General features: G+C 42.8%; 1 protein-coding gene across 6 annotated transcripts in view; it reads left to right on the forward strand.

Annotated features, from left to right (window-relative positions):
- The window catches only part of CFAP91 (cilia and flagella associated protein 91), a 36,840-nt gene that overhangs the window by 19,771 nt on the left and 4,138 nt on the right, over positions 1-12,931 (forward strand). For 4 of the 6 annotated variants that reach the window (XM_040571768.1, XM_040571758.1, XM_040571749.1 and 1 more), the window contains exons 12-17: positions 1,823-1,894; positions 3,668-3,814; positions 6,743-6,964; positions 8,071-8,219; positions 9,452-9,543; positions 12,663-12,860. In XM_040571768.1, the coding sequence (XP_040427702.1) occupies positions 1,823-1,894; positions 3,668-3,814; positions 6,743-6,964; positions 8,071-8,219; positions 9,452-9,543; positions 12,663-12,847 (867 nt within the window). In that variant the 3' untranslated portion in view covers positions 12,848-12,860. Of the gene's footprint in view, positions 1-1,822; positions 1,895-3,667; positions 3,815-6,742; positions 6,965-8,070; positions 8,220-9,451; positions 9,544-11,386; positions 11,590-12,662; positions 12,861-12,931 lie in introns of those variants that run through there. The other 2 variants (XM_040571730.1, XM_040571740.1) reach the window with 1 other exon arrangement.

Consider the following 12,931-nt stretch of genomic DNA (forward strand, 5'->3'; position numbering starts at 1 on the left):
TGATCCCTACCTTGTTACAACTTCTTTTAAGGTAATTGTAAATTACAGTAAGGTCTCTCCTGAGCCTTCTTTTCTCCAAGCTAAACAAACAACCCCACCTCCCTTAGCTGCTCCTCATAAGACTTGTTCTCTAGACCCTTCACCAGCTTTGTTGCCCTTCTCCGGATACACTCCAGCACCTTGATGTCCTTCTTGTAATGAGGTGCCCAAAACTGAACACATTATTCAGGGCGTGTCCTCACCAAAGCCAAATACAGAGGGACAGTCACTGCCCTAGACCTGCTGGCCATGCTATTTTTGATACAAGCCAGGATGCTGTTGGTCTTCTTGACCACCTGAGCACACTGCTGGCTCATGTTCAGCTGGCTATCAACCAATACTCCCAGGTCCCTTTCTGCCGGGCACCTTTCCAGCCACTCTTCCCCTAGCCTGTAGTGCTGCTTGGGGTTGTTGTGCCTCAAGTGCAGGACCCGGCACTTGGCCTTTGTGATCCTCATACAGTTGGCCTCAGCCCATAGATCCAGCCTATGAATATCCCTCTGCAGAGCCCTCCTCCATCATTTACATCACTGTACAATACAATGTACAGAAGATTGCACCCCACAAAAATTTAGAATAAGTCTTGAAGTAGTTTGCCTTACCTGTCCAGTATATGTGCCAGTCTCCATGTCCAGAATTCTGTCCTGAAGGGGTTGTGGGCCTCACTTATCCCTGCTGCCAGGTGACATGGTATAGTTTAGCTTTCTAACTGGACTTCATCCCTTCTTTCCAGAGAAAAAGAACACACTATATCATAAGGCAGTCCTTTGGCTTGTTCTGCTTTGCTCCTCTTGGGTAGTGTTATGGAAAGGCAGGAATGCTTCCTTATGCTTTTGGAATACTTAATCTGCAACACCTAAGAAAAAACAGAAAAATTCAAGCCTACACCATTTCTCTCATCCCACACTCTTCCTGGCACTTCTAAAATAGCACATTTCAATTCAGACCTTACAGGCTTTTTATTAAAACAACAACAACAACAACCTCCTTTCATTTTTCAGATTTTTTTTTTTTATCTTTCCCAGGCAGCTGATGGACTTCCCTCTCCTGCTACTGTCAACTCAGCAAAACCCCCTCAGCAAGAAAAAATGCCAGTTGTTCCCCTGTTTAAAATAAGCCCTTTTTTGATTGTTTTTCTTCTCATGTGGTCATGTTCTCTTTCTCACTACACTAAATCATTCTTCCAAGTTGGTATCAGTCACACAGTGCTAGGCCAGTAAAATTCTCAAAGAGACAAATTGCAATATAATGTAATTTATTTTACTTCTAAACTATCACTTTCTGAGTCTTAAATTTACTGAGTTACTCTGATAAAGGTCACCACTGGCATAAATATCAGATGAAAAATTGTATATGTTGCCTTTTAATCCCTTTTTTTATGGTTAACAGCTCTCTTGCACCTCCTTAAATAATTCTTCTATCGTCTCAGTGTCTTGACCTGTAAATTCATGTAGCTGATGCTCATTTTGCCAACTCGGTCAAGCGACAAGTAGTACTTTTAATGCATACAGTCATTTTCTCCATCAATATCTCCTTACTGTTAGGTACTCCTCTAGTACCTTCTAAAATCTCGGATAGATTATATAGACTTACTCTCCCACCTTTTACAAAACATGGAAGTATGTATTATTCTGACTTATCTTCTTTTCCCTAGAAATTAGGAGGATAGCGTTCAGAAACAATTGAGAAATTGGATACAAATTTGACTTTTTGATATTTAGGTGGGAATCAATCTCCAAAAGAATAATTAATTATTGTGTGGTTATTTGTTTTGTTTTGACAGAAGGAAGAGGAAATAGAACTGGCAGTGATCTGTCTGCAGAAGTTGCTCCGAGGAAGGGCTATTCAGAACTTGGTATATTGTGTCTCTTTGTTGATGTCTGTCTTCAGAATGGTGGTGGGAATGATTGAAGGTGTGTTTGCAGTCTTTATTCCCCGGAACTAATCAAGGGTAATGAGGCTTATGCAGCATATCCTCCTGTATGTCCTCTGAAGTCCTTCAAGGCTGAAATCGTTGCTCTCTAGCCCAAATTTGTTACAGTTCCTACACATTTGTGAGCGTCTCCCTGTTCCTGCCATCCCCTACACTCAGATGTTTCATTAGATGCTTCATAGTAGAATTAATCAAATAGCAAATTCTAGACTAGATCTGGACTGTGAGTACATTTTGCCTTAATTATGCCTTATGCTTATTAATTAAGATCCCAGGCATATAAAACTTCTCACATGCCAGCAGGACAGCTTATATTTCACACCATCTTCACAGTTACCTGTGATGGTGAGCTGATCATTCTTGGGTGTGGAGCAGTTGACACATACCACCATGATTTCCAGCAAGTGCAGGACACATTGTTCTGCTTCCAGTGGAGTAGAATTGTGCCTAGGTAAAAATTAACTGAGTAGCCATGCCTCTTGGGTTTTCTTGGGGGGGGTTTACATTAAGCAAGCCTGTCACTTTTGATCAGACCAGTCCAGAGGGTTGGGTTTTCAAGCCTGCTGCTTCTTTCTGGCTCATTAGTATTCTCTCTTGCACTAATTGTTTAATGTCTGTGACGTGTTCCCATGTGGGACCTTGACCTGAGCTTTAGTAAACAATGCAATACCGTGAAAGTGGCTTGAGGTGGAGTTTAAGCTTCCCAAGTTCCTTCTCCAGTTCTGCAGTGATCTGTGAGAAGGATGCTCGAGTCCATTATGAGGCTGTTGACTTCCACAAGGTTTTTTAGAGCCATGAAATGTCCCATCATTTTCAGGAATCTCCTAAAAATAAACCTGACAACAGCAGTTTAAACAACCTCCCCATCAACTTACTGCTTTGAACTGTTGCTGGACTCCCTCAGAACAAAGGTCAGAGACCATTAGATGTTGAAACAGGGGATGTCTAACTTAAGTCTGAGGAAAAGGGGCGGTGCTCACACTGGGAAGGTTTGGCACTGAGGTTGGTATAACAGGATATCCAAAAGAATATTGCCCTGTTCTCTTGACATTGGTTTTGCTGTTCTGCATCCCAGCGGTCTGAGTTCTGGGTGAGTCCAAACAGAATAACAACAACAACAGCAACAACAATCTTTTGTGATAGTGTAGCATGGCATCATCTATACCCCACGGCAGAAAGTCACAACTTTCATCTTCCATGCAGCAAGGCTTAGGCAAGCTTTACCTCACAGCTGTAGTGTAGGTTTTGGGAACAGCTGGCCCTGCAGCCTGGAGGCTGAGAGGCCATCCCATGGCTCTCTGCAACTCCCTGAGGAGGGGAAGCACAGAGGAGGTGCCGGCCTCTGCTCCTGTCACCGATGATGGGATGCATGGGAAGGGCACAACGCTGTGCCAGGGAGGGTCAGACTGGACATTAGGGAAAATTTCCTTACCATGAGGGTGGTCAAACACTGGAGCAGGCTTCCGGGAGAGGTGGTTGATGCCCCATGGCTGTCAGTGTTCAAGAGGCATTTGGACAATGCCCTCAGCAATATGCTTTAACTTTTGGTTAGCCCTGAAGTGGACTTAACTTTGTAGGTCCCTCCCACTGAACTATTCTGTTGTATTCCTGGAGAAAAAGGGTGTGCTCTGCTGGCAAAACATGTTGAATATATTCTCCATTTAACATGCCCGGTTGCTTAACTTTATTTAAAAGATGTTTGAAGAGAAGGAGAAGCGGATGGAACTGATCCGAGAGCTGCGCACCACTCACGCACTCCAGGAAGATGGACAGCTGCTTCTGAAAGCAGAGGAGCAAATGACACGGGCCTTACAGCAACAGCGTGACTTGCAAATGCATGAGGTTGGCATATAAAATGGGGAGGCTGATTCCCCACACTCCTCTAACGGGGTGCTCTTTGCTTGCAGCAGCACCAGTGCTCTAACATTTAATTCCTTTATGTTTTCTGTTATCCACAGTACGGAAAGCACTCCAAGTAACTCAAATACTTTGCTTGCACAGACCAAACATTGAACACCCGAGGGGCTAAAAATGTTTCTAAGATTCCCCAGAGCCTGCAGAGCAGCTCTGATCAGATTGAGGCACCCTGACCACAGCTGCTGCCCAGGCTGTACTTGTTTATTTATATTTACAGGGCTCTGAACAAACTGCACTGTTAGATGAACCTCAGTTTACCCACATTTCAGTCTGTTTGTTGCTGTGACCTGGCATCACAGTACATGCTTGTCACTTGCACCTGTCAGATGTTTTACTGAATGTGTGTTTCTGCTGTGTCATTTCCCTGTTCTTTTTCTACCTTGGCACCCCTTCAGGCTCTTCCTCAGGCATAAAGCATCACAGAAGAAACCAATGTTGATTTAGTTTGTAAGTCTGGTAGGGACTGAGACTTCTAGGCCTTAGCAGTGGTGCTGTAATGGTGTACTTGCTACTATTCTGGAATGCAGGGAAATTCTGGGCCCCATCCTCTACCAAGAATCTTGTGAGAGTTGGCGACACAAATTCTTATCCTATTTCCTTGGAGGGCAACAGATTTCCAGAGCAAAATGAATCAAATGACAGGTGCTGGTCTGGAATGAATCATAAAGAAATTTTGTTAAGACTTGAATGCATCTCAGATATACAGTATCTCCCACATTTCTGCAGGTTTACGTATTTTTACCACACTTCTGGTGTTTCACTGACCACCTGTGAGGCAATTCTGCAGGTTGTATGTTATGATAACAGCACGTACTAGCCACTGGCCTGGCAGAGATGATGTCAAATTACTGCTTCCTGCTGGGTGGACAGCAACAAAATTTCTCCGTAGATCTCGGTAAAAATGGAGTGGGGTGACTGTGTTTTGCTGTTTATCATTTCTAGATGTTCCCTCATACATAGGGAGCCCAAGTGTAGAATGCAAGAATACAGCATTAATCTGCTGAGAATATAAGAAAAAAAAAATTAAATCCTTAGGCATTAGGAACAGGAAATTGCTCCCTCTCTTCTGGAAACACAGGTAAGAGTGAAGGAGAGAGCAGTTCAGACATCATAACACCATTCACAGAGAAGGGGAGAGAGCAAATGGTAAAGATGCTGACCTCTGATCGCAGAATTTCCTTCTGGGAGAGCCACTATCCCCCTCTGCTGGTATCTACCTCCTCTGCTCTCGCTTTTTTTTTTCTTTGTTTTTTTTTAAGAAAGAAAGAAACAAACAATAACAATAACAAAAACATCAAAAAACAGTCTGAAGGCACACAATCCAAGGCTCAAATCTAAATATTTTGAACTTTAAGACTCTGGAATGAATGTGCAGCAGTTTTCTATTTGTGTGCCTATTTTAGAGTCACTGATGTTTCACAATTCTTTAGTTCTTCTTGGTCACAGGTTTTTCATTTTTTTGACGTTTCTAATATAAAAAGGGGCATTTTTCAAGAAATATTTTCTGTATAAGGAAGACTAGAATTCTAGATAGAATAGGCAAAGATGAACGTTGCTAAGCTGAAGTATAGCAAAATCATAAGACAGGATTGTTCCTGGGTTGTTTTCCTCCATTTCACACAGGTTTTAGATACAGCACTTTAAGCAATAAAGAAGCAGGTTAGTTCCTTGGTATCTCTCCTTGTGAGGGGATGCAGCGACTGCATTGCTGTCCTCCATCATAAACACCCATGGGCTAAGCACTGTCACTTCTAGGTGCACGCAACACCGACGACCCCACTTCTTTTCGAAACATTGATTGAGCAAATGGCACAACAGTATAAGAAAGATGATTTATTTCTATTTGTCAGGGATATTTCACCTGTTTTTCACCTCTTGCTTTGAGTTCTATGCTCAAGTCTAGTCTCTTATTGCCCTTTTGTTCCAACAGAGGCACAGCATCCCAGCCAGCTGCAGAGATAATGAACGTACCATGGATCCTGTCATTTTCTGAATTGCAGTCACACATACCAAACCCATAAAACATGATGTGCTTGGAGTAAGGTGTGAATGGCACAGCAATGCCAAACTCTGGTCTCAGTTCTGTCACAGACATGATGATTTTCCATTACCTGGAGTTTTGAGTTCTTGTTTGCACATCTGCAAACTCAATATAATTACTGTTGCTTTCAATTTGATAGATGTGTCTATACTCAAAATTGTAGTTTCCTAAACCTTTACTCAAGCTTCCTAGCTTCCTAAAGCTTTTTCCTAGCTTTCCTCAAGCTTCCTAAACCTTTACTCAAGCTCCCTAGTCATAAGAATTGAGGCTTTACTTTCCAGATGTTAGAAACTGTATTTGCCACTTATGATCCTATTTTTCTATTCTGGTCTAGCTAAGCTTAGCACGGAAGAATGAAGGATATGCAGTTGAAATCATTTCATTGTCACTTTTGTACCTCCCCTTTCGTGGTCTGGGAAATGGAGCAGTTCCCCAGTAACAAAAAGATGGCCTCAGTGACTATTCTGATTATACTCACAGACAAAAAAAGCGGCTCATAATAGCAGGAATACAGTGCATCTAGTGTTTTATCTCCTCCCACTCAAGAGAGGCAGCTGCTTGTCCCAGTGCAACAGGATCAAGCCTATCCCCATACTGGCCAATTTTTGGCCCTTTTATGCTAGCAGAGCGTGTATGCAGGAACATTACATTATGCAGAATCCAAGCCTGTGCATGTAAAACAAGAACGCAAAACTCCCCACGGTTGGTGTGAGGGGATGTTGCAGAGCTGTTTCACAAGCCTGTGGCAGTCCTGGGACTCGGAGAAACATTCCTGAGGTTTGTAATGCAATTCTTTGCATTTTTTTTTAAAGCTGTCATCAATGGAAAGCCGCTTGGCCCAGGAAGAAGGAAGGGCACTGGCAAACATGTTTGATTTCCTGTCCAAGGAGCTGTTGAGGCTGCAGGAAGAGCGGAAGATCCACGCTTTTGTCATGCTGGCTGAGAGGCAGAGGCGGATGCGGGAGGCGGAAGAGAGCGGACGCCGTCAGGTGGAAGAGAGGCGTCAGCAGGAGGAAGATGAGATTTTCAGACAGGCAAGAGAAGGAGACTGGTGGGACAGCGGGCAGCCTGTGGGAACTGCCTGCTGCTTCTGGGAAGGTCTGGATGGAAGGGAAGTGCTTCAGTTGTCACTGATGTTCCTAACTCATCTTTAGGGTTAGTGTTTTGTCACAACTTGGTCCGTCCAGCAGAGCTGTTGGGTGCTCTCCCAGGAAGGGTGCCTTTAAACAAGATTTTGGAAGGATTTCACCCTGCAGAAGTGGCCTGCAATAACAATGGGTACCATAAGATGAATTGTTTTGAAGCAATGATAATAGATAACATAACTGTGAAGTCCAGAAATTAGTCCTGAGATTACCCTATTCCGTAACTGCTGAATAGTCCTGCTCCTATTCCCTAGCTCCTGGCTGCGTGAAGCCTGTTTCTCCCAGTTGAAAAGAATGAGTGGGAGCCTAATTGACTAAACCAATAATTTTCAAACTTTGTGGGAGGAGGTTAATACCAGGAGAGTCTGAAATCACATTTATTTTTCTTTTAATTTTATCTTTTCCTCTTTTCTGTTTCTCTGAGTGGCAAGCAAGGTGGGTCAAAATGCAGTAAGCTTAGGCCCTTAATACTAGCAGAAAGAAAATACCTATTTCTAGAATCTCTGCTCTACATCCAATGTAAGGAAACCAATAATTTTACCTTGGTTTTATTCTTGCTACTTTATCTGGCTTGATGAATGTTTTTTCCTCCAGCTTAAATGAAAGCTGATTAATTTACTGAAGCCAATAATGACAATTGTCATTTGGCAGCTGTTGTTCAGGAGGCCATGAGAAATGAAGAAGCAACTGCTATAGGATTCATAGAGTTAACCTGCTGCAGAAGAATTGTATCTGCAGATAAGTTTTGTATCTCACACTGATTCCTTCCTGAACTTGTTTCTATGAGTTTGTTCTCAGATAGAGTGATGAGAGAAGAGGCTTTTACACAGGTTATTCTTCACAGAAAGCACCTCTGAAACCAAACCTCAGGCTGGTCTGCCTGAAATTAAGAGTATCTGGTGAAAACCTGTTGTTCTTATTTCTCCGGAAATCTGGTTCCATCCTCTTAGCAAATCAGTAGGCAGTAAGAATAACACCTTGGTGTTTTGTTCCAGGTGGTGAAGGTGCAGCAGAGCACTATTGACTCCTACTTGGAAGACATTATCCTGAGTACCATGGAGAACACAGCTGAAGAACAAGCCAGGGAAGAGATTCAGAGAATGGCCGTAGAAATCAATGACATTGCTTATGAAATGGAAAGTTGGTATGTTCTTAAAAGGCACATTGGAGGCCAGTTGTAGCAGTGTAGAACCTGCCTAACTATCTGCATCTGTGGTTACATGTATAATTTAAGACATAGGAAGGGTAGAGCAATACTGTTCATGACCACCTCTTTAGTGTGACTGCTGTATGGGAACCACACCATTACTATCTGGTACACACATATAAATCCATCAGAGCTTTATTTCTATACAGCATGCGCCAGACTCCCTTTGCAAATCTCTTGTGGGATCTGTGAATCACCCTTTTTAGACTTCTCCATGCCAATGTGATGCTGTGACTGAGCTTTAAGTGAATCTGGGAACTGCCTAAAGCAATACCCCATTCATACTGGTCTTTTCATTTATTTACAGTACTACAGAAAATCAGTTTGAAAGAGATGCTAAAGATACAGCTGTACAGCAGTCTCATTCTGGGGTGGCTGTTCTTTAAGAAACTGCCAATTTCCATGGGGGTCAGTCATATTGATGGCTGCCTGACAAAGCGCTCTGGGTAGAGTAACTTGTTGAGAACACCACAGTCTTGTGTTTGGCTGGGGCATCAGCAGTGAATACTTTTTAGGACCTGCCAAACCTCCGATTCAGTTTCTGTGCTCTTTTTTTTGGAACTGAGCCATAAAAATCCCAATGACACAGTGACTCTCCTCTGGTACAGCAGCTGTGTATTTTGTAACTAGATGAATACAACCAGAATGTTGAAATCCTTAGGGAGAATGAAGCGTAGATAATGCATGCAGCCCTTGGGCCAATTGGGAACCCACCAAACACTGGCATGGAAAAGAACATGGGGACCAGCCAAATGCAAAGTCACAAAAGGGAAGAATTTAGCAAACTCAGCAAAGGGCCACAAACTAAATTGTGAAAGACCCAAATCCTTGGAGCTATGTGTGTGTCTAACTCAGTTTGTCATCTGTGAGAGCTGGGCTCCTAAATACCTTGGAGGATGAGGAGTCTAGGGTGATCTTATCCCCAGAAATACTGCTTTCCCATTGCAGTATTGAACACATTGGCAGTGCAGTGCAGAGGACAATAGTCACACTGTCATCGCAGTGCACCAGTTTATAGGATAAACAGAGACTCAGCTGACAATTACTGCCATGACAATGCACTCACTTGAAAATAGTGAGAATATTTACAAGGGAGTTGTGTGTTTGCAGAGGTAATCTGGAAAGAAAATTATAGAATACTAATATCACTCTATGCATCTGTTCTTTAGTCGAACTCACCTACAGTCAGAAGAGATTGTAGCAGAGCTGGTTTATGCTTTCCTGATCCCGGAGATTGAGAAAACCTCTATCAGAGAAAAAGGTAAGGAGTCCAGTTTTATGCTGTTCTCCAACTGCGTCAGCCTCCTCACTTTAGCTCACCGAAAGGAAAAATGCAGTGCCAAGGGTTATCTCAGTTCTCTGAGATACTTCTTTTGCACTCTGCAGTTAGAAAGTTAAGTCCTCTGATGCTTTTTCACCAATTTCTCATGGGCTTTAGTCTTTTAAAATGATGGCCTGAATTCATATCTGATGCAATTTGATGTAACTGCAACAATAAAAGTACATGTGTTGAAAAAAAATCCATTGTACCTCCAAAAAACAAACTGAAAAAAGTCTGGAAGTGTAGCATGGTTGCCAATTGTCTATAATATGGCAATTTGTAAAATCTGTAGAATTCTTTACCAAGCAGATTACTTAAATATATTCCATCTGTGAAAGGAAGATTACATGCTTTCCCATGCTTTTTCCCCCAGTTGGTTGAGAACTAGAATCAAAAATAAGGTTTTAGAGTTGGCTATAGTGTCAAGTTTTAAGGAGATAATTTTGCAATTTTAAAGGCTATTTCTGTTTAGTCAAAATGGAATAGTAGCTGCAAAATAGAGAGGGGAAGACACTGGAAATCCATGTATTATATAGAGGATCATGAATGGATGGCTGTTTTTAACTCAGAGGCTTCCACTAACCAGCATACTCAGAAGACTGTGACTAAACCAGTCAAAGTGGTTATAACTTATGAAAAGCAGTTGTATCACTGCAGAGTCTGAAGTGGTCCTTGCCTTATTATACTTCTCTGACTTGAGAACAAAGGCACTCACTTTATTGCTTTTTTTTTTTTAATGAAAATACAAATCATGCAAACACTTTTTGTCACCAATGAATTGTGCAAACCCCTTTCTTCCTGGTTTGTGTATTTATCAGAACAACAGTATCTATTCAGCAGCTGGCAATTCTGTGTAAGCTTAAATCAGCTCTTTTCTCTTCAGCCTTGCTTCTGCAAGCCTACCAAAGCAGGATGATGTCATTTTAGTCAATGAAGCCTGCAGCTCAGGTACTAACACACACAGGTTAGCCTGCCTCAGAAAGCAGAGCAGGCCACCCAGAGATGGCATGTGATTCTGGACATACAGAGCTACCATCAAGGAAGGGAATACATACTGTGCTTAAATACAACAGCAGCTGATGGACAAAGCACCCCATAAGTGCTCCCAAGCTGCAGAGGAAAAAAAATGTTCAAAATATGAGACAGCTAGAGTGGATCTGCCTGGAAAGGAGAGCTAGATACAGGCAAAATTAAAATGGAGTGTAAAAGAAGAGCAAGAACAATAGGTGATAAAGTACAAGAGCTCCTTCAAACGTGTTCAGGTGAAATTTGCCACAATATTCTTGTGACAGAAGCCATCACAAGAGCTAGCTGAATGATACCAAATGTATTCTCTGATGAACAGGCCCTGCCGTAAATCTCCTGCATAGTGAGACCTTCGGAGGAGCAGAATCAGTAACTATTCCGTACAAATCCAAAGGGAATATTATCAAAGAATGTCATTAGATCTCATGAGCCCATCAGTGTATTGCATTTCTGTGGCAGCTTTTAAAGCTTTCCCTGTAGTGAGCCAGATTATTCATTATGAAACTGTGTGTTTTATCAAGCTGGCACATTCTTGAGTGCACACCTTCCTTGGAACTAGCAGGGAGTGATCTGATCTGAGAGCACAGTTCTCTGGCCTGCCAGAGGAGCAAGTTTATTTGTGTAACAAAGATCTGAGGGCCTCCATGTTCAGTCTTTGCCTACACTTTAGCTTTCCCTTAAGAATCTCTGTTTTGCTGTTACCTAGACTCTTCTCTCTTTACCCCTTTCTTTCTCCTGTTCCTACGCATAAAAGCAGGAATTGCCCAATACTGGCTCATCCTGAGACACCTCTGCAGCTCACTTCTGAACCCTACCTCACTGGATGTCAAAGTGCTGATGTCAAAAAACTTGCTTTTAAAAGGACAAAACTCACCCGGCAGTTTGAGCCCTCTTTTTAGATGGAATTCACTGCGAATGGAGGAACAGACTGCAGCAATACCAGGAGAGTATTCCTGATATAGTTCATGCAGTACGCGCATACACAGCTGGAGCCAAAATGCCTTGGACAGAGGAAGCTCTCCTGGGAATTGAGAGCTGGCTGGTGACAGTCAGCTTATCGGATGCAAGTTAGATCCAGTTGTGTTCATTGTCAACAAAATGGACCTGGAAGATGGATAAATGTAAACAGGCTGGGTTAGAAACATTGAGCAACTGGATCAGCAAGTGTGGGCTCTCTGAACAGTCACAGTGAGAGCATGCAGGACACCAGAGGTTCAGTGTCACAGTTAAAGTACAGCTGAGCCTTACAATGCAAACAGACCAAAACAAGGAAGTCTTGGGCTTTTTCAGGGAAGTGGCATGATGACAACCACAGAGCTCATTCCTGCAACATTCCCCATGTCCTCCTACAAGTACGCTGTATTTCAATCCCCCTGATTATTTAGCAGCATCTCAAGTCTGGAGGGAGAAAGAGGGAACAAGAAGAGTAAAGAGAAATGAAGAGAATTGTGGGGTCAATGATTTAGCTTGGGTAATTGTTTCCCAAGAGGTGGGCTGGAAATATATACAAATTAGATTGGCTGAAAAACATAAAACACAGTAAAGAACAATCCTGCAGTAGCAAAAGGGAGATGATAAGGCAGGTGGCTTAATGAATCTGTGCTGTCTCCAGGTCTAACTTGAACTCTTTCTCAGTACAGGCAAAATCATAACACAGGAGAGAACAGATTTCAGCTGTAGTCTTCGAGAAACCTGCTACAATTAATAGACACTGAAAGAAGTTAATTTAAAGCCTGATAACCTGGGCAGTTATGCCCTAAGCTGGAAAGGGAAACACTTGCACAGTGCTTTACACTGGGGGAGGGGGGGGAGGGGGGGGCAGGGAGCTCATCTTCAAAGTGAAATGCAAAGTTGGTTGCTGCTATTAGGTGGCAGTAGAACGCTTTCAGCCAAAGTTAGCAGGGCGTTATTTTTTCCTGAAATAGGCTTTTCCGTAGCTGCAGAAAGGCTAAGAGCTACCCCTCCCATCTCCCCTACAGAGAACGCTTTGCAGTACGTTTCCCAGTAAAAGCCTTACCTCTTTTTATGCACAGTGAGGCAGTCCCAAAGAAAGCACATCTATGCTGCTCATCAGATAATCCACAGAAGCACAGAAGAGTTATTGGCTGATCCAGCACTACATCAGGAGACGTCTGCCAGCAGGATAGAGGGAGATCCTCCAGCTGGGACAGGTGGTGGTCTGAGCCCTTCTGATGGGCTGGATGGCACAGCCTCCTAGAGACACAAGCAAGGTGAGTTTCCCTTCCTTTCTGTGACCTGAGCTCAGAACATGGTGAAAGAGAGGGAAGCACATTATATTTGC

This window comes from Cygnus olor, chromosome 1 (assembly GCF_009769625.2).
Source record: "Cygnus olor isolate bCygOlo1 chromosome 1, bCygOlo1.pri.v2, whole genome shotgun sequence".
Classification (NCBI taxonomy): Eukaryota; Metazoa; Chordata; class Aves; order Anseriformes; family Anatidae; genus Cygnus; species Cygnus olor.